General features: G+C 37.4%; 1 protein-coding gene across 1 annotated transcript in view; it reads left to right on the top strand.

Moving 5' to 3' along the window:
* Positions 1-21,624, top strand: part of GALNTL6 (polypeptide N-acetylgalactosaminyltransferase like 6) — a 512,064-nt gene that overhangs the window by 210,652 nt on the left and 279,788 nt on the right. The window contains exon 4 of the mRNA XM_030018205.2: positions 12,263-12,429. Within this exon, the coding sequence (XP_029874065.1) occupies positions 12,263-12,429 (167 nt within the window). The remainder of the gene's footprint in view (positions 1-12,262; positions 12,430-21,624) is intronic.

Here is a 21,624-nt window from a genome sequence, read left to right as displayed (position 1 = left end):
AGTGTCAAAGGCCTTGCTGAAGTCAAGGAAGATAACATCCACAGCCTTTCCCTCATCCACTAGGCGGGTCACCTGGTCATAGAAGGAGATCAGGTTAGTCAAGCAGGACCTGCCTTTCGTAAACCCATGCTGACTGGGCCTGATCCCCTTCTTATCCTGGACTTGCCATGTGAGTGCTCTCAAGACAAGCCATTCCATAATCTTCCCCGGTACCGAGGTCAGGCTGACAGGCCCGTAGTTCCCCGGATCCTCCCTCTGACCCTTCTTGTAAATGGGAGTCACACTGGCAAGCCTCCAGTCCTCTGGGACCTCCCCTGTTGACCAGGATCGCTGATAGATGATAGAGAGTGGCTTGGCCTCTCAGCTGGTTTTGAATGATCATGGTAATTGGGAGAGGTACCTGAGGACTGCCACAAAACTGGGAGGAGTGGCTGATATGCCAGAGGGTTCCTAGAAGCCTACGGGTAGCTGTGGAATGTAAGGGCAAGTGGTAAAAGGATAATTAGGATTTCTGAAACAGAAGTTAAAAGGCAGTTGAATGTCATGGGTTGGTTTGTTCCTGAAGCAGTGTGCTTAAAACACACTTTGAGATGACAAAAACCTGAGATTCTAATCCTGTTTCTTTTCCTTAGCCAGGAAAACAAACCTAGGCTCAAAATAGAGGCTTTTTATTGATTATGTTAAGGTCTGCCTGACTTTTGAGAGACAATCAGATAAGTGTGCTTGGTGTGAATGAATGAACTTTCAGTACATTGATATTTCTGCAATCTTCTCTCTCAAAAAAAGTGGTTTGGGGGTGTGTGCATGTGTATATGTGTATATATTATATAAATTGGGCTGCTTGCTGATATTTTGGAACTCATGAGTGATAAAGTGCAAGGTTTAAGCTGAAGTATAATTACAGTACTAAGATGCCTGCTGATGTAAGCTGGCTTGTGAGGGATTTTGAGATGGTATAAAATTACTATATGCATTCATTTTTTTTCCCAAGCCTAGATTTAATACATATGGGTATGTAGAATGTTAGGGCGATTTTTTTTTTTTTTTTTTTGAAAGATCTTTCTGAATGATGATGGTTTTATACCTCACTATGTTGGAAGACAATGCTTTGCAAACATAAACGTGCTTTGTGTCATAAGGCTTATCTGCCTCTTACTCTCTTCCCTTGGTCAAAGAAGTCTTTTGGTTTGAAGGACAAAGTGAGGCAAGCTCAGTGACTTTGATTTCTTCAAAGACATGCAGTGCTGCTGGAGAGACTGTCCAGGACAGACCAAAATGATGCAATTTGACATAAAGTAACAAGCACCTAATTTGGCTGTATCAGCCATGAAGAAGTCTGTACTGAGGGGAACATATGTAAAGAACATAGGGCTTTGCCTGTTTAGTTTCCAAGACGTGTTGTTTGTTACTGCATTTAACAGCAATAATGCAAACTATTTCTACTGTACAATGTAATCTTTTTTTTTTTTTTTTTTTTAATGAAAATAGCAATAATGTTTTGGAGAAGGTTTGTTTGTTCTAGTAGGGCAAATGTTGTGACATTTATTGAGGCCCGTACCCGGTAATGCCTGCTTGCTTCCCAGCTGTGAGCCACTGTGAAAATAAAGGTTACTTTCCCCTCCATCAGCTCACACCCAAGCTAATTTTACAGCCTTGTGAAATGGCAGCAGAAATTACTAGTTATCACTACTTTATCAGGCTCGTTTGACAAGGCTAGATTGGAACAGAAACACAGTGTGACTGAAGCTTGTTGCCGTAAATTGAATATTTTGACATGCTAAGACAATTACTATGTAAATCTTCACTGGAAAAATGTTTTGTTCTGGTAGCTTATAGAGGGCTTGTCAGTAGCTGGGAGTCCAGTGAGTGCTGTAGTTCCTTTAATAAAGGGAAAGAAAAGGTCAGATCTGAAAAAGCAGCTCAGCTAAGAGAGCATGTGCTGACAAGCCAGTGGGGGAAAAAAAAATAAAGGTTGAAAATCTCTTTCTGTTTTGCTCTAACTTTCTCTGGCGCTTCCTGTAAGAGCAGAAAATCGGAGGTGGGCTACTTTTATGATCCAGTATCTGCTGTAGTAGGCTGCTACCTTGCTTCCTAAATGCAGCAAAGGGATGTCTGCAAGACACTTAACTTCTCCTATGCTATTATCTATCCGAAAGGGAGGTTTACAAGGTTGTTGATGTGTCTCGAAGGCACAGAGCCTGGTAACTGACCAAGGCATTGCTATTGGCATCCCTTAGTGTGCATAAAATATTGTTGTTATATCCACAGGGTCAAACAAATTGCTGCTTTTATGAATCGGCTTTTGCTGTAAAGTGGCTGATATGGTGCCAGTCCTGCTCTCCTTTCTCATCATTTTAGAAGCCCATTTTCTTTCATGTGCTCTTCTGCAGAGGTAGTAGATTTCTGCATGTTTCTGTTAACAGAGAAGCTGTGAAGATGGAGAATTTTGCAGTTCTGCATCTTTTCTTAAGCTAATATGATGTTTCAGGATTTTTTTTTTCTACTTATAAACTCATCAGGGAATTAAACAGAACTATCCCTATACCTTGAAGTAAAAGGGTGCTATTTCTTTATTTCTGCCCAGTAGAGTAGGTTAACCTGCAAAATGAAATCATAATAGTCTTAGGACTCTCAGTAGTGAATAACAAGGAAATGTAATTGTAACTCCTTTTCACTACCTGTCTTTTTATGAGTGGTCCTCTTTTCAAGTTGTATTTTATTAGTGCCTGCTGCAAATAGCTTCCAGGTGTTTCTGTGAGAATTTTTTTTTTTCTTCCTCAGGCAGGTTAGTATTTCAGGAATAGAGGAACCTCTTACTATTCTTTTAATCTTCTAAAAGTCTCCCTGCAACTTTGAAGCTGACTCTAAAATTGTTTTATTCAGAAACTGGTTTTGACTCTTGTTTCAACCCAGCAGAATTCTGTATCTCAAAAGACTAACTAAATCAATATTAAGTGTTTTAAAGTAAGTTAAAGGGTGTGATGGTGTATTGTTTTTATGAATAAGCCTTGAACTCCTGGAGCCAAATGCCCAGCTGTGATAACAAAACTGTAGGAACAGCATGTCAAATACAAAGCTGGTACAAAGTTCCACTTTGTCAGTTATGTATGTTTAACATTTTTCACTATACAAATTATTTACAAATAAATTCTACCTTTTTGTAAAGAACTTTAATTTCATAGTAGCCATTTTCTGGTTACTCTGTGGTAGGTGCATATAACAAACAGTATTGTGCAGCTTTCCAAGTTTATTACTGTTTTGAAAAACAACATACTTGAATCATACATATGATCAGTGCTTAGTAATGTATCTAATATGGAAGGGAGAGAGGAAGGAGATTTTTTTTGTCCAGAGATAGTGAAGAGGTACTTACTGCTTAGAAAATGTATTTGGAAACAGCTCGTGCTCTGGTAGATAGGTCCTCTGTTTTTAAAAATCTCATCTGAAAGTCTCTAAGGCACAAATTTAATGATGTAGTATTATTCTTTGATAAGAAATATCAGCTATTAAGTTCTGAAATATCATGGAAAGAAAGACAAGGTTGATCAAGGATAGCAGTATTTGAAAGTGTAATTTAAGGTTCTTAACTTTTGATTCATTATAATAATCTTGAAAATGTCATTGTATCTGATTCATCAACAAATTCATCATTTGGTGCCAATTTTTTCATACATACATGCACAGGTGTTTGTGTCTATAAAATATTTTTCTGGCTAAGTCCACATTGCTAATGTTATCTAATAATTCTGAGGATTTGTGCGAGAGAAATGCATAATGCCCCTTGCACGTTCTCCTCTTCTAAACTCCCTTTGTTCTGAATGCTAATATAATAACTTCAGTAAGAAAATACAGGCATGAACTATTTACCTAGCAGGATGACATCATGGTTATGTCTTCCTAGGTATTTCTACCAAGACATTTGTAAACAATTTTCAAACTTCACACAGAAATTATTCTGAGATTTAAGAGTTTAATAAGTTTGCAGAAATCTATTAACATTTATGCTAAGAAATTGTATTTCTCGTAACCTCTAGCTACTGAACCTATTATTGAGCATTGTTCCACAAATAAGTACTGGTGTGCTGCACTTGAATATGTGATGTTCAAATGCAAGACAAGACACATCTTTAGGAAAGCATCTGCAAGTACTTTATTAAGGTCAATCTGTAGTAGTCTATTAAGTTTAAGCAGAAAATGCTTATGCTGAGTAGGAGCGCTTTTCTAGTTTCAATCGTCAGGGTCTTCTCCTCCTTGAATAGTATTCCTGCCATGAGTCCTAGATACGTACAGTTGTTTATTCATCCCCTTACTGCCTCCTAACTTGTCGATTCAGTCATTTGAATACTGCACTTCTGAAATAAAAGACCTTGCTTTCCAAGGTCTTAAAATAATCTCTTCTGATGGCAGCCATTTATTCATTTTGAAAAGTACAACCACAAGACTAGTTATTATTTGACTGAACTCTGCCTGAGAAGTTCTGCATTTTTAAGTGTCTATGGCAAGTGCATGGTTTAAAAATAGAAAAAATTTGAACTACACGCTTTCTTTAAATTAAAAAAAAAAGTCCACCTAGAGAACACAATGGACTTCCATTTTCCAGTTTGCCTTTATAATGGTACCAGATTGCAGTAGGATTATACTGCAGAAGCAAATTATTTTGGTTTAATAGCTAACTTGCCATATGGAGTAATGGTAAGCTAGGTTGTTCCCTTGTTCTGTGCGATCTTTTCTGACTGAGTGCAAGCAGTTACTGTGTGCGCGCTTAGGGGTGGAGGAGACATCCTTAGGAGTAACTTGTGTATTAGTTATATCTTCAAGCTTATTAGGAGGAAAGAGAATAGGCGTATCAGTACAGCATGCATGTCTGATACAAATACTCCTACAATTACATAGTAGCTAGAAACCATAACCAAGATCAAAATGTTGTCACTGTGGAAGTCAGTAGTAAGATGGAGTCCCTGCCTCCAAGAAAGTAAGTATTGGGTAGAGGTTCTGTGAGATTAACTGAAGAAGATTAATAGTATAAGCAGAATAGTCCTAATCACTGAAAGCCGCTGTCTTTTGAAGCTCTTAAGAGTTGGCATATTACATGTGTATGATGAGACTGCATGGTGTAAGAACAAGAGAGTAACACTCCCATACGTTGCTGGGTTCCAGTCCTGGCTGTGAAATGGGCAAACTGCTTGAATTCACTACCCTAGTCTGGCAGTCTATAAAGTTAGGAGTAATCCCAAATCTGCTCTCTGGGGAAGATCTGGGTCTGTTCAGTGAGGATGTGCCACAGGATGTGCAGGTGCCTGCTGTTCTACTGCACCAGGTGCTGATGATGTGGCGTGGCATATACCTAGCTAAAATGACTGATTGGGATCTCAGAATAGTTTGGAGAAGACAACATCAAACATTGAGCAATTAAGCCTTCAGTTCTGTAAATGGTCACTTACCAACGATTGATGAGGAGGCTGCATTAGTCATGTAACTGAACAAGGGAAGCTGAGGAAGAGGTAGTGTGAGGTTTCTTAACTCTAGCAATTTAACTTACAGGGACCTATACCTCAAGTACAACTTGATGTGTTTCTGAGCAAAGTGAATGAATGCTACCTCAAACATTAAACATTAAAAATTCTACTGAGCTATTTGGTTATCTGAGGAAACACAAGTATGGAGGTAAGGATGACAGTGGGAAAAAAATATAATGAAAACAGTGGAAAACTAGTCAAATAATGTGCTCTTAGCATCCTTAAATATTTATCCTCTTATCCGTATGGGCATGATGTTGAGTATACATAGATAGCCAGGACTGATTACTGAGAACACTTTCATGGCAATTACTGTGATCAAAGCTGAAGTGAAAAATCAGTTTGGTGTACTATTTTCAGGTAGACTGATTTAGTTTTCTGCCCTCGGTCCCATAGGCAAAGCTATCAAATTTCATGGGAGGTTTTCCTTCTGATGCTTTGTGTATGTTTATGCTAATGTTTCATTTAAACGAGCCATTTCACAACATATACGTGTCACGACCCGGACTGGACAGACCAGGGAGTCATGTTGAATTCAGAATTCTCTCAGGCTAAATTAAGGTGAAATGACACCAAACGATCAGTTAAACATTTTATTCATGACAGAAGCAAACTGAACTTGGGAGGTATCAGCAGGTGGCGGGGCTTCTCACAACGGGAATTGGTATGGAACTGTATTGGGTCTGGCTGAGATGGAGTTAATAGTCCCCATAGCAGCCCTCATAGCGCTGTGCTCTGCATCAGTAGCTAGAAGGGTGTTGATAACACACCAGTGTGTTGGCTACTGCTGAGCAGTGCTGGCACAGTGTCAAGGCTGTCTCTCCAACATTTTTGCAGAGCACGCTGGGGCTGGGCAAGGTCTTGGGAGGGGACATAACCAGGACAGCTGACCTAAACTAACCAAACAGATATTCCATACCATATGACATCAGCTCAGATATAAAAGCTAAGTAAAGGGAGACGGAAGGGGGGCATTTTTGTCTTCTGGAGCAACCACTGCGCGTACTGAAGCCCTGCTTCCCAGGAAGTGGCTAGACATCGCCTGCTGATGGGAAGTAGAGAATAACATCATTTGTTTTTCTTTGCTTTCACCCGCGACCTTTGCTTTCACTTTATTAAACTGTCCTTATCTTGACCCACGAGCCTTTTGTTATATTTTCTCCCCCCTGTCCAGCTGAGGAGGGGAAGTGATAGAGCGGCTTTGGTGGGCACCTGGTGCCCAGCCGGGGTCAACCCGCCACAGGAACCATCTCAGTAAACCGTGTAACCCATGGTAACCATATACATCAATTCAGGAAATAAGGAGATCCCTCCCGTTGAGTCACGAGGTTCAGAGCAGACCCCCTTGCCTAATAGACTCCTCCTCAGAGAAGGGCCTAGGGGAGGCTGGATCCACTCCTAGTCCCAGACTTGGTCAATGGTTTTATGTCTTAAAGGGATTAGGTGTAGGGATTATGGAAAAGGAAAGTGAGAACAAGACAGAAGGAGAAAAAGGAAGAGAGAAAGATTTCACCGGTCCTGGGTCTAGCGTTGGTTCAGTCATCCGAGGGGTCCAGTTCTGGTGGGCTTGCGTGTCTGGGGCCTCAGGTTGTGTCCTTTTATCATCCTTGCCCCTCCTTCGGGCGAGCACTCGAACTCATTAGGCTAATGAGGTAGTCTTTGGGCCATGGGCTTGGGGGGTCATCTGGGGAGTAGCTTCCCCTTCCCTGCAGTCGTGATCTTTGGCCACGCATGGTGAGCTGTCCTGCTCAGCACATCAGAACAGCATTATCAGAACAGGGAGCTGTGCACCCTCCGGCACGGCCTCCCCCTCCTGTTGCTGGTGGGTGCTGATGGGCTGCTTTTCACCTGGGGTTCCTTGCTGTGCAGGGTTCGTTGTTAAGCAAAACTTGCCCCACCAAAATGTTTGAGACATTAACTCTTTCAGTCCCCCACAATACAGAATCAAGTTATCTGAGTCAAATGACCAGTCTTCATCTTCACTTACCATTCAAATCAATCTTGTTACTGCAAACTTCTGAGTTATTGTTAAAGTTAATCCAGATGAAAATACCACTAGGGCAAAAACTGGTCCTGGTGGAAACAAACTAAAAATAACAAATAATACACTATTACTAAAAATTATTTGGAAAGACCTAGTAGTTGCAGCCTTTTTTTAATTCCCTACTGATTTTTTTTTTTTTTTTTGGAGGGGGGGTGTGGTGGTGGTGTTAATTCCTTAATCAGAATATGATGTGATACTAAAGCTCTACAGTAATACATCTGCCTTTTTCAGTTGCACTATGATTTGATAATGAAAAGGATAGCAGAAAGTAATGTTGATTGACATCAACTATGTTACAGTCTTTTCTATGCTGAGTTAGATGTTGGAGCAAACCTTTACTTGACTGAAACTGTCTGAACCGCCTATCTGTCTGTCTTAAATCTACTAACCTTTTTTGAATATCGATTTAAGGATTTATTTCCAGGCCTTTGTGGATTTCCCAGTATTCCAAGCTTTAATGAAAATACAATGTGTTCTTTGGACACTTTGTTCTGCCATTCAAACTACCTGAATAACACTGTCCACATAGTGCCTACATTTGTTTAAAGTGTGCAAGTAAGTTGCAGTGTCTTCAGGCGGAGGCTGACAACTGGAGTTCATGTGTGCAAGTGCTATCAATTTCTAAATTGATACAAGTTTGCAAAATTTTCCACTGAAATTGTGAGGCTTTGGAAAATAAAATTATTTTGCTCAGCAGTATTTGTAATATTTCTGTAGGAAGTCAGTTCAGTTTCATTTAACATGTATACCATAATTCAAAAAGTTTTACCTAATGAATATTAGTGCTCATTTAAACACTGTTAAAATTGGATGGTAATGGTAATCTTTTATACATAGCATTTTTCCTTTCTACAGTTAACCTTGCTTTATTTTTTATTTTAATAAATTTTGGTAAGATTGCATTCTTCAGGAAATATGAAAGACTCTCGAATTATAATTTCTCATTTCTTTGGAGAATCAAGAATCTCACTTTTAAAACATTCATTCCCCAGGGTAGTTAAGCTATTATATTAACCAAATTAGTTTTAGAGACTAGACATATTGAAATCAGGGTCTGTATTTTGCTTGGGAATGCTTAAAAAACTGTTATCATGGTAGGATTAGTTTGGTGAGAGCAAAAAGCATGTAGTCTTGAAAGTATGACTTCATAGTAGCTGAAAAATGCAATAGTTATTTACCAAGACATAGGTTAGAACCTTGGAACCAGCATAAATAATAAAACAAGGTTAGTTTGAAGCTATGTTCAGACTTTGTCAGCACCTCTCCAAATGCACACTACAGAATGAACTAGTGCTCAAAGAACAGTTCTAAAAATCTTTGATGCTGATACAAAATTTTTGCAGTTAATGGTAAAAGTATCTTTCTAGTAGCTTATCTGATAACTTGCTGATGCTTCTTGGTTTTAAACATCATTCTCATCAGTAAAACACAGATGAGTTGAAATATTAGATAAGCTAAATCTATGTATGTCAAGATTTATGGATTGATGTCAGTTACTATTGCATATTAAAAAAGTTATCTTTTCTGTTTAATACATAAATCATACATCTGTGTAGACTGGTTTATGTTGTAGGCACCATTAATAAATTTAAATATAATAATAGTTTATGACTATGGACTTCACTAGTTCTTTTTCCTAGGCACAAAAAACTGATCATTATTTCGAAGACACTAATGGCTTACAAGAAGCAATATCTGTGCTTCCAAGTAGTCTTCTTGCAGCCAGGGTATTTGGCATCACTCCTAAAATGCAGGATATAAAGAACCACACTGATGGACTTTGAACAAATGCTGTATGCGTATATGATTATTCTCTTGGTAAATCCAATGTCTCAGCAGTGGATGTCTAACTGCATCTTTATTGCAATTCATGGGCCTTTCCTGAGTGTTACAGCTATCCATCAGATTTGTCCTGCAGCCTATCACAGCACAGAGCCAGCTATACTCTGCTATAGATAATGCTGAATAGAACTTCAAATAAAAAGGATTTCTGTGCTACGCCTTCTAAAACATAGTAATCTTCTGTTACAGTTAGAGTCTCATGTCAGAGAGCAAGGGGCTGAAAATGAGCAGAATTTAACTTGCTGAAGAAAGGCAGGTAGGCCACCACTATGAAACCTAACAGACTGTCTTAAGAATAGAAGATGATGAAATTTAAGGTTTCATTTCTATGAATTTGAGAATCTGGCCAGCTTTTTTTGAGAAAAGTAGGAAAAGGGCATTTTGGTGGTTTGTGGCTCGTACTAGAAATCACTTCACATATAGCCAGGTACCTTTGCAATGACTATCAAAGTAAAAGTAAATATAAATGAGGATTAAAGGTCAAAGTGGAATGATGGAGATGTTAAGAAAATGTAAGATGTTTTCCTCTTCTGTCTTCTAAGCATGGTGCTTTCTTAGGACTCAGAGCAATCTATTCTGTAGGAAGAATGAAATTGTTTTAAACTAAGTCCATCAGTGTTGCTTCTCATCACTTAAAATATGCAATTACTCTGAAACCATCAATGAGAATATCCAAATGCAATTACCTTCCCCATCTGTATACACTTAAGGTTACGCTATTGACCATGCAAATACACATTTCAGTATACCCTCTTGCAAAAGGTATATTGTTATACAGGAGGGGCAACATTTTTAAAAAGAAACAACATTCTGATATATTTGGGTGGTTTTGGTGTTATTTTTTTTTTCCCCTTGCCCTTTAGAAGTTGTAGTCTGACACATGGCATTCTTTTGCTTGGTTTTGTGTGTTATTTTTGGTTTGTGTTTGTTGGCTTGGGGTTTTATGGAGATGGAGAACTTACTGGTTTTAAAATCATACTTACTGGGAGTTAAAAATGCTAAAGGAAAAAATCTTGCTTTCAAAAATAGCATAAGAATTACATGTATGTATAGTAGTTGCACTTGTTCTAGTCCAAGAAGCATCACTGTCGGCCAACAGCTGGCAACAGTAGGCGGTGGTTTTGGTGGGTGGTTTTCTTAATTTGCCAGCTGAAACAGCTACACATTAATAATGGGCTTCCTTTGTTGTACTTCTTCCTACAGATAAGAAAAAGAATTTTTACTGAACTCTATTGCTGCAGTGGATTTTTTTTCCTCCCAAAATGTTAGAATATATACTTAGACTTTTCTGTCACTAGGTAATGTGCACTGTTTTCTTCAAAACTTCACATTCTTGCAAAGTAACTATCCTTTTTCCAGTGTGCATATATGTTCTACCAGCAAACCGCTTATTAAGATTTTCAAAAAGTATTATTTTTGCAAATGGCTTATCATTAAATTAATTATTGCCACATTTTAAGAAGAAATGTCTGAGTTAAAAATTTAAATCTTATTTTTTAGGAAAGCATCCAAAAATTTGATTGTTTATTCACAACTACATAACAGTTAATCTTTTTCAAATATAGCTGTAGTAGCTATGAGTTCTTATTATTTCTTTGGAACATTTCTTCAGTGTAGTAGCTGTACGATAAATTGGTAAATATTGATTTCTAAGTGACATTTATAAAGTGGAAATGCAAACTAAGCTGCAAATATATGTAAATCAACATTATAACCTACAGCAGTATTTGATATGCATAATTTTTCTTTCTGAAAATCAGCAAAGATATCTGCTTTTTTAAACCTACAAGCTGCAGGTCTAAACCGTTTTCCTTTTTTTGTTGCTTTTGTTTGTTTATCACAAAACTGACATGTTTCTGCTTGGAGGGATACCTTTATCAGGGTGCGACTTTCTCTTGGGGAATGAGAAATCATTCAGTTACTTTGTCCTCAGAGCTGAAAATGCCATGCCATGTTAACAACAGAGGAATGTGTCCCTTTTCCCCCTTTTTCAACGAAACATGAAAGAAGAGATCCTATCAGTTTCAGTAACCTAAACATTATTCATGAAATATTTTCAGCTATTAAGAGAAACTGAATTGCAAGGCCATTGTTTATTTTTAAAGAATGGGGTTTTGCTCAAATATGTAAACAACACAATATTGAAAATTGTAAGGTTAAGCACTGATATTACATAGATGCTGTTGAATTAAGGTGCTGAAGGTGCAGTGCTTTCCTTTCAAAAATGAAAGGTTATTTACGTTTTCTTTCCTGTATCAATCTGCATTTTGAGAATCATGTGTTGTTTTATCTCTGTATTTAATAGCAGCAATCATTTTGGATATCTAGATGTGAAGTTGGAGTTTTATTTGTGGATGTTGTTTTGCATGTTGTAAGCACGTGTCACCCAAGATAATACTGAATTGTTTTCTGGAGTTTGTCTCTTAGTATAGTAGACTGTTTTTACAAATTTTGTCTGCTATGGACAAAAGAAGGATCATTTCAGATTTTCTCTTGCTTCATATTATGTTTCACAATTCTTTCTGACAAGAGGATTTGTTTTCTGGAAATAATGTCATAGAAGATGTGTCCTCTGTCATTTTGCAGGAAAAAGTTTCTAGTGAAGGAAAACAATCTAATTCCAGCCAGTTAAATTTTTTATTCATTCCACTTAAATTTTGTAATTGTTCAAATTTATTGTATGTTGTAAGCAATATAAATATTTTAAATGAGCTAGTTATTGTCACATGGAAGTGCTGCTTGATTACACTGTTAGATTTTATGCCAGAAACCATGATGGTTGAATGGCCCAAATGGATAGCAGGATATGCTGACTTAGACTTTTCAGTATGCTTATACAATTATTTTCTTGTCTCTCCAGCTGTAAGCACAAGGTGTACTTGGAAAAGCTACCTAATACTAGCATAATTATCCCATTTCATAATGAAGGCTGGACTTCACTTTTGCGAACAATACACAGTATTATCAACCGCACTCCAGACAGCCTGATAGCAGAAATCATTCTTGTGGATGACTTCAGTGACAGAGGTAAGGCCCAACCAGTTTTGTTTTAACTTGAAATTTATGATGCAGTGTGGTCCATAGAGAAACTAAAGGCAAGCAAAAAGTGAAGAGACCATAACCTGCTGGACTGCTTGCCTTGAAACACTGTTTGATTGTTAGCTGGATAAACTTGTATAAGTTGCTTTTGATTTACTTTGCATGAATACTGAATTTCATCTCAGAGGGAAGAGACTGTGAACTGTTCATTGGCCCTTATTAATACAGCGTTTTGAATATATTACTTCTGAAATACTGCAAATTTTAGTGTTTCAACATCTTTTCCTTAGGCTTCTCTTTTACTCAGAAAACCTATTAACTTTGACCATTTTGGATGCAACTCATTAGATTTTAATCCTGGAATTTTATTGAGTTAGACAGCTTCGTGTACTAGTACAAAATAGCCATACAGAGAAATGAGACTCTTTTGAATGGAATGTGAAAAACTGCTTTAGAATAGTTAATCAAAGTTTACATCATCTATATATAGTAAAATTAAGAAAACTGCAATCACTGAATGACTTCTGCCATCATTACTTCTGGAATGCAACAGAAGAAATGAATGCTCTGAGTTCCTTAAATGAAATTTATCAATTCCTTAGGTAAAATTCATCCATAACAATGATATGGAACTGGCAAATAGTTTCTTCTTTCAAATTTCAGTACATCTCTTAGGACTTCAAGCATTAAGAGCTTTGACTTTTCTTTGGTCTTTGGTGCTTTTTTGGTTGTTTCTGTTGAAACATCAGTTGCTAGTGTGTATATGAGCCTTGTTCCGAGTAGACTGATAGCGAAAGAGAGAATTGTGCTCTTTGCTAATGTTTTAGGTAAAACCTTTGTCTCAGGAGCTTACAGGAGCAGATTTCTGACCTATTATTGTGAGAAGCCCCTGGGTAAACAAGAGGAATATTAGTAGAGTGCTGCAGTGGAATCATTTTTGTAAGATTTTTAACTTTGTATTTCAGGGGTTAGAAAGATTAATGCTTCACACATCTATCTTACCCTCTCATATCTGCTGGTTTAGTTGCAGTATGTCCTTTGATGAACTGCCTCTCTATCTGTAATGCAATTTAAGTGAAATTGTAAAGTGAGTACAGTTCTGGCTATTCTATGTTTATAAAATCTAGACCATGGATGAAAGTTTTCAAAACAAGAAGTGTAAAGTAGCACAACAATTTTTCTGCAGGCTAACAATTTCCTAGTAGTAAACAACTTACAGGGAAGTCTGTAAATTGGTTTTGAGGTGTCTGACAAGTAAAAATGCTTCTTATACTGAGACAGCAGCTATTGAGGCTATGCTTGCTCAATATGGTGATACTGTAGCATTTTTTAATGAAGATCATACTGACTATTGTTGATATACTTTTAAAAGTGTTAATGTTTTAGAAAGCTTAGCTACTCCCCAGTTATTAGGAAAAGAATTAATGCCAGTAAACAGGGAATACTATAACTTCTGTTGCTCTTTCTTGCCTGCCCTAACTTAGGTTCTGCTGCTGGCTGAAAGTGTTTTGGGAGTAAACATTACCTGTAATATTAATTCCTATAACACTATAAAAATCTCCAAAATCTTCTTCATTTCCAGTTATATAAACCTATCTAACTTTTCAGTGGAACAGTTTTCAGCTGGAAGAAGTGGTTCATATAACATGGAAATGCTTAACAGAAGTGTCTGCTTTGAAAATCTGAAACTTATTAAGAAGATTTGTATGGAGCGGGGCCTAGAACTGTTGTACCATTAGGAAGATTTACTTCTCTGTTTTTTGGTATTATTAAACTAAAGATTAGAAATGCGTTTTTGAATGGTTGCCAGATTTGAACTTGAGCATATTTGCTACTGTATGTTTCGAGAAGAGCAAACACATAAGAAAAATGTGCTGGCATCTCTACTCTGAATTCAGTAACATTGAATTTCAAGTCAGGTGAATCATTTTGGCACATCTGAAGCAGGTTTAATTCCTGTATTTGTGATCCTCTAAACTGTACTTATCTGAGGCTATATCATGTTTTCTTGTGCCTTTTTTTCTTTTTCATGAAGTGGCCACACGTAATACAGTTAGGTTATTTTATGTTGAAAAAATGCTGACTGATATCTATCCCCCTCCCCTCCCAGTTCATAAAATAATCTTTAAAAGTGATTGAATAGATGCCTAGTTTAAAGTTATTAGGCCTTCACCCTTTAGTTGCTTTTTCCTAGACTGATGAGAGCAGTAAAGCAGCGTGAAAGACATTGAAGACAGATTAGGTCAAAAATTAAATAAGTGTGTTCAGTTGTTGTCAAAACTGATAGAATCATTGCAAGCAAAGTTTCCTGCAGTGTTGAAGCAGTATAGTGCTTAGTGATAAATCTGTATCCCTTTTTCTTATTGTATAATTTCTTCATGAAGCTTCATATGTCAAATAGCTGACAAATGGCTGTTACTTTCTTTTGTGAAATCAGTCATATACTATTTAAGTGATATTGTGTATGCTATACTTATTCCATAACTTTGTATTATAAAGACAGTTTTCTGCTAGGAACCTGAACATTGTTTGTTGATAGTTGAAAGTGAGAATGGGATATTTCAATAGCACTGTTATTTTAATAGTACTGATTAAATGACAAATGTTTTTTCTGTAGGGTGTTCTACTAATCAAACTTCTCCTTTTTACAAAAGTCTAAGAAGTTGTTATGAAAAGCCAGTCCCTGTTAGAAATAGAGTAGATGAGAAAAAGTAGAAACTTGAAAGCTCTGTAAAAGATGGATAAAAATGCTGGAGCTTTTTTGTTTTCTTAACTAATGCAAATATAAATACTGAAATGCACATAAAGAACTTTTGATAACAGATGATGAAAATGTTTTAGTGCACAGCCAGGTACCCTGCAGTTTGCTGGTTTGTCTGCAAAATTACTTGTGTGCCTTCATTTATTCATATTCACTTCTTTGGCTTTTGTGACCAAAACCAGAAACTTCAGATAGTTCATGCATAATGTTCACTGTAAATTATGACATTTAGATGTTATAAAAGTAAAAGGACAGCTGCACCTTTTAAAATATCAATATAAGGCAGACTAGAGACTTGGTAATAAGAGGGAGGTAAGCAAATGTTATGAGATTTGGAAGTACAATATTTAGTTATGGACAAATTTAATATAAAAAAACTACATGAATATAAAAAGTCATCTGTGACAGTAGGAAGGAAATGTAGATTTAAATATAGGTAAGCAAAGTTGCAAAATATCTTTGTTCATATAATTTATAGAGAATTTATATACTTAAAAATTATGAAGGAATGGGATGGAGAAAATTGAATTAGTGGAGCTCTTTGTTTCAACAAAAGTAATGGGTTTTTATTTACTTTGTAAACACAAATGGCCAAACGGTGGTGAACTGGTGAGATGGAAGGGAACTGAATCTAGAGTTCATAGGAGTTTTAACACATAAAAATATGTTGTCACTTAAAAAGCTCTATAAAAGAGAGGTTAATATTAGACTTCTACTTAGGTTGCCACAGAAAGCTATTGATAAAGGAACCTGGCTATGCTGTATGCTGGCAGACACTTAAATTTAAGAATGTTTTTACTCTTCCCAACTGATTTAGCAGTCAGGTCTTCACTAGAGACTTCCACTGAATAACTCAGTTCTAGGTCCAAGTACCGTAGCTTTTCCACAAAAGTTTAACAATATGCATACCTTTGCATACTAAGGTATGCAGAATATTTCTGACTTTGTGATGGATTTTGGGTTGGTTTTTTTCTGGGAGTGTTGGGGTTTTTCTGTGTGTGAGGGAGTTTTGAAATTGGCTGGGGGGGGTTGGTTTGCAGGTTTATATTTGGGGATGGGGTGTTTATCGTTGACATAGTTTGCTCTGAAGTTACAGTCTGTTGGCAGAGACGGATCTCTGAAAACATGGCAAGAAGCAGAATGTGGGCAGCAGTTTTAGAGGAAAGGGCAAAATGAAAAAGGAAGCAAGTTTTTCATTGGTTCTGTTACGGAACAGCTTGCATTTACAAAGGAATGCTAAAAATTCTAATTAATGTTTTAAAACTTTGGGGGAACATAGATTTGCGTGATTAATTAGTTAAACAGTTCGTGTAGGTTGCAAACACATGATAGGTTTGTACATCAACCTTTATTCCTTTTGTGTTTTAATGACTTTATTAGCATAGTCAGGCCTGTGAACTGTTACTAACACAGCACGTGCCCATGCATGTAAAATTGACTTACCAAGCATTTTTACCTTACCACATAGTTCTCTAACTGGTACAGCACCTATTATAAGAAAAAATAAACAATGCCACAGCCAACAATGAATTTATTAGCAGTAACAGTTATCGTGCACTCTTTTAGTTTCCAAAAAATCAGTCAGATTTGCCAAGGACAGAAACAAAGGAAAACTTAGCAGCCAACAGCTTCTTGCAGGACACAACTAGTTTCTGTCACTGGCAATGAACTGGTGTTTTGTTGGAAAATGACAAACTGGGAACTTTTCATTCATGTTGATGGCCCAGTCCCTTCTCATTTTTTCATCTGTTATGTTCTCCTATGTCTGTCCCCTTGCTTAGCTCTGTTTTCTGTACCACTACTCATTCAGGAGTAGCATACTGTCCCAAACCAGACACCATATGCTTTGTGCCAGATCTCTGAATAGCCCAGATTAATAATGTGCAAGTCAGTCTGCAAAAGCAACCTGTGACTACTTGATCAGAACTCAATTTAATTGGTCAGTGAATTTCAATGCCAGTGATGTGCTTTGTTTTGTGTGAATGTGAAGGAAGATCTGATCTATGGCCTAGTTACCCTAATAGCCTGCTAAACCCTTTTTGGCCTTACAGAGGTTGTCCGATTTGTGTTTGTTTTGGGGGGGGGGGGGGGGGGGGGTGGTGTTTGTTGGGTTTTTTTGTTTTGGTTTTTTTTTTTAATTCTAGTTCTGGAAATTATATTAGTCATATTATACAATAACAGTAGGATAAGAGAGTTTGTGCTAAAAGCAGAGCAGCTCTATCGGAGTATCAGATTGCTCAACTTCCCACTCAAGAAATACATGCTATTTGTTGCATGAATATGAAATTCCCTGTATTTTGCTTGTAGAAAGCTAGCTTATGTAACATGTCACCTGTGATTCCAATTTATGGATGCTTGGCTTCAGATCATGGCTGGATATAACTTTTCTGATGAAATGAAAGTGAAGGTTATATTGTATGAATGACTGTCTTGTCATAGGTACACCTCTGCTATAGACAGCATTTCTCTGATATGATGACAGCTCACTTCTCCAGAAATTGCTGTTGTCGTCAAAATATACAACATTTAAAAAAGAAAATTGGAAGAGGATGTTGTAATGTTGTGGAAGTCAACCTCTACCGAAGAAAATGCTTTTAATTTTGTCCATTTCCTTAAGTTTAGGAGCCCATTTTTCAAAATGGTATATAATTGCTCAATGACTTTTATTTTAAGCTGAGCTCTTTAAAGTTGCACAAGGGATTTGCTTTTCTTTAATAATTCTCCACCTCTATATATCAGAGACTATACTTTTGAACTCGGGTGTCTGTCCATTGCTGAAAACTAACCACCCTTCTCCTCAAAAAAAGCGTGTGCCTGTGGGCACTGGGGCACCAAACAACACTTCCAACAGCATCCATGCTGAATGCATCCCAAAAAGTACATGGACACAGCTCATTAGTGCTTTTCCCAGAGACACAGTAGGACAAGGAATGGGGCAGTATTAACTGTTTGTGGTAAGGTGGCTGGGATTGCCTCCTGGTGCTGTGTATGGCCAAAGTGGTTGCAGCCAGGAAAATGTTCTATGATGTTCCTTTCCTTTGAATAGAAAGGATATAACTAAAAAGTGGTTGGTAGGAACAGAAGTCAGAACCTGGACAAGACGTGCTGGAAGTCGGAGAGGGCCTAGCTGCTATCAGTGGTATGTGTGGAGGCAACAGTGGTGGCAGATGGAGGGGCTGAGGACCATGCTTGCTCTTGATGGCAAGTTAACAGCTGCCGGACTGTGTATGGCTTCTCAGAAAGCTGTGATAAATACAGAAAAATAATTCTGTGCAAGTAATTTTATGGCAATATTTTATGACAAATCACTGGGTTTGTATATGATGGTGAAAGGTTTTGTTTTGCTTGTTTTGTTACTGTTCTTTATGCTCTGATGATATGGGACACTGAGCATACTGAGCATTGTTTATGTGATTAGAATACCCCTTTCTGGCAGAAAAAAAAAAAAAAAAAACCAACCAACCAAAAACAGTGGGAGGAGAAAGGCGGAAGCAGGAGCATCCCTGCTTCTACAGGTATTCCTATACTAAAAATGGGGGTTCCAAGTGAAGTTACAAGTAATAAACTGCTGCTGAGTAAGGTCAATGAGCTGGGGATAAATGCTGTGCTTATGAGCCTAGACTGCTTTTGGTACTGATGCTAGCTTAACTCTCTCTCTGGCATTATGTTATACAGCATAAATATCTACCATAGGAGAGCTGTGCTGATGCAACTTTCTGCTACCTACATAAGATGTCCTATGCTTGGAAGTTTATAGGATAGGAAAAACTTCAGAAATCAGCTGCTATACAGCAGGATAGACTAACAACTGTTGAGAGTTAAAAAGGAGTGGGATAAAGGTGCACAGAAATCTGTCACCTTGAGTAACTGCGTACTAAACTGAAATAATTCAGTTGAAAAATTAAGGCTAATTCTGTTTCAGCTTTACAGATGAAAACAATTTGTTAGTGCTGTAGTGCATGTGCATCAATATTTACACCAGTGCACTTAAGTCAAGCTGACTTTAATATACAGCAGTCCTCTGGAGAACACTAGTCATTTGGTACAGACTAGAGAGATCCGCCTCATTTTGGAACGTCTGAGAGAGAAGATAAAACTAAGCGGTGAACACTGAATTTGAAGCCCACTTACTCTAATAGAAGGCGTGAGGAGTTGCATTATCTTTTTCATCACTATTTTGTGTATCATATTGGCAAGAACTTTGAGAGGTGGCCAATGTTATTCCTATACCAACAGCAAAATCTGTGTGGTGTTACAACTTTCTGAAGCAAACTGCTGGGTATTGTTAATAGAAAGAAACGTTGGGTAATAGGAAAATAAATGCTAATAAAAGTCCTTGGATAAGGCTTGGTACTTGATGTAGAAATATTTGAAATTGTCTTTTTTTAAAAAACAAACAAACAAACAAAATTGTGAGTGTCTGTGTGGAACTGCAATGAAAACAGCAATTAAATAAGCATATACTTTTGCAAATGGAATTTTATTATTCTTCCCCCCTTCCTTCCTAGGTTTACCCAAAATACAGCTCTGCCAGAGAAGTTTGTGGTGAAAAGTGTTGTTATATCAGTAGGGAGCAGTTCTCTGAAGTAAGTTTCCAATCAGCTGAAAGTGCTAGGCCAGATCTTGCCATCTTTTAAAATAACTGGAGACTGGGCAACCTGGAAGTGACTTGCAAGGAGCAATCTCTGCCTGCGATATAAAATGGGCCTTCTGTGAAGTATTAAGCATACAGACTCGCCTTGCTACAAGGATTAATAAGCTGTTAGTAATAAGGCTGCTCAGTGACCCTACCAATTACAGTATGATTCTTGCAGTAGACATGATACCTAGAAAGAAGACTTGCAAGTGAATCGGTGTCATCCAAAAGTCATCCCAAATGTAGATGCTGACGCCCTAGTTATTTGAAAGCTGTAAACTTCAGAGAGCTGACATTGCTATCTTGAAAACTGTTGTCAAGTGTGCTCTCATTAACCACAGTGTTGGCAGGTATTTGCAATACTAGACCTAACTCAAACAGACATTACGTGTAAGAAAGCAACTGTGAATCCACATACCTATGAGGTTTATAGCTGAATAGTTATACCTGAAACACATAGCCTTACCACCTGGGAAACCTATTGCTGCAGTCAAGTAGTTACACAAAGGTAAAGATAAATGTTTTCTACTCCCTAAAGAATTTGTGGTGGCTTCACCCCTGCTTAATGTAACATCCCGGAATGCAGAGTGATCCCAGCAACTTCAGCTGCACTGTTCATATCACTGATAGAGTAAGCAAACCTTTACAGGAGCAGAGTTTAATGCAGCAAAATTTTGAAGTAATGTTGACTTTAACATTAGCATATTACTGCTTCATGTGCACTACATCAGAAAAATTATGAGACTGACCCTCATATAGGGTCAAAATCTTTTTATCCAAAGTTGATAAAATAATGCATCACCATATCTAAAAGGAGCTTTTTAAAAAAAAAAGTAAAAGGCCAAATAGAAAATGAAACAATTTCAAGATGTCTATAGTGACTAGAGATCTAACTAAACACAGGATTTACATTTTTATACTTGGGATATCCAGCTATAAAATGCCTCTTTCATCTCCTCTATAATGCACTCACACAGATGTTATTTGAATTTTATTAAACTTGGACTTGCTTCTGGTCAAAATAAAGTACTGTCAGTGTAACAAGTAACAAGTACAATTTAAAAGATCCGAGCATGAGTTGGAATAAACTGATCTGAATCAGTAATACCAAGTTTTCTGTTCTTCACTGTCCATTCTCAATTTTGATTATTTAATTTTATGATTTCTGCTATGGGGTTTTTATTCTGAAATTACAGAGTACAGGCTTTTGCCTTCAGCTCCTTCATGTACCTTGCAATAGCAGTTTCATTGCTGAAGGCATTCTGACTTGACAGAATGGCTTTACCAATGGGAAAAGAAAGGGTTGCGCTGAGGTTGAGGAGAGTTCAGCTTAGAGTAATGGTCATCTTGAAGGCATCTGCAGCCCATCTCAAAATGCTTTTTTATTTGCTGGAGCAAAAGCTTATTGTCACGTTGTGAGAAAGGTAGTGGGAAGAACTTCAAATAATTGAAATTGTAGACTTCACCTAGATGGTACTAATTGGGAATGTGGCTGCTATGGGAGAAAGTTAGGAATACCCCCACATCCCAGTGCTGCCTGCACTCAGGCAACTCAAATACAACTCAGCTGTAAAAAAGAAAACTCCAGTCATGCAATGTTAATATGAAAACAAATCTTTATTTTCACATAGTTCCTTGAATTGGTTATAATAGATGAGCAAATTCACTTTTGAGTACTTGTGGAGTCAGAATACGAAGGTTGTGTTTCTGCAAGCTCTGTGTTGGTGAGTCTTTCTTGGCTTGCCCACCCTAGGAAATGCTTGCTGGGTGTGCATCATGCTGATGG

Source organism: Aquila chrysaetos, chromosome 1, assembly GCF_900496995.4.
Source record: "Aquila chrysaetos chrysaetos chromosome 1, bAquChr1.4, whole genome shotgun sequence".
Taxonomy (NCBI): domain Eukaryota; kingdom Metazoa; phylum Chordata; class Aves; order Accipitriformes; family Accipitridae; genus Aquila; species Aquila chrysaetos.
This window is presented reverse-complemented; position numbering and strand designations above follow the sequence as displayed.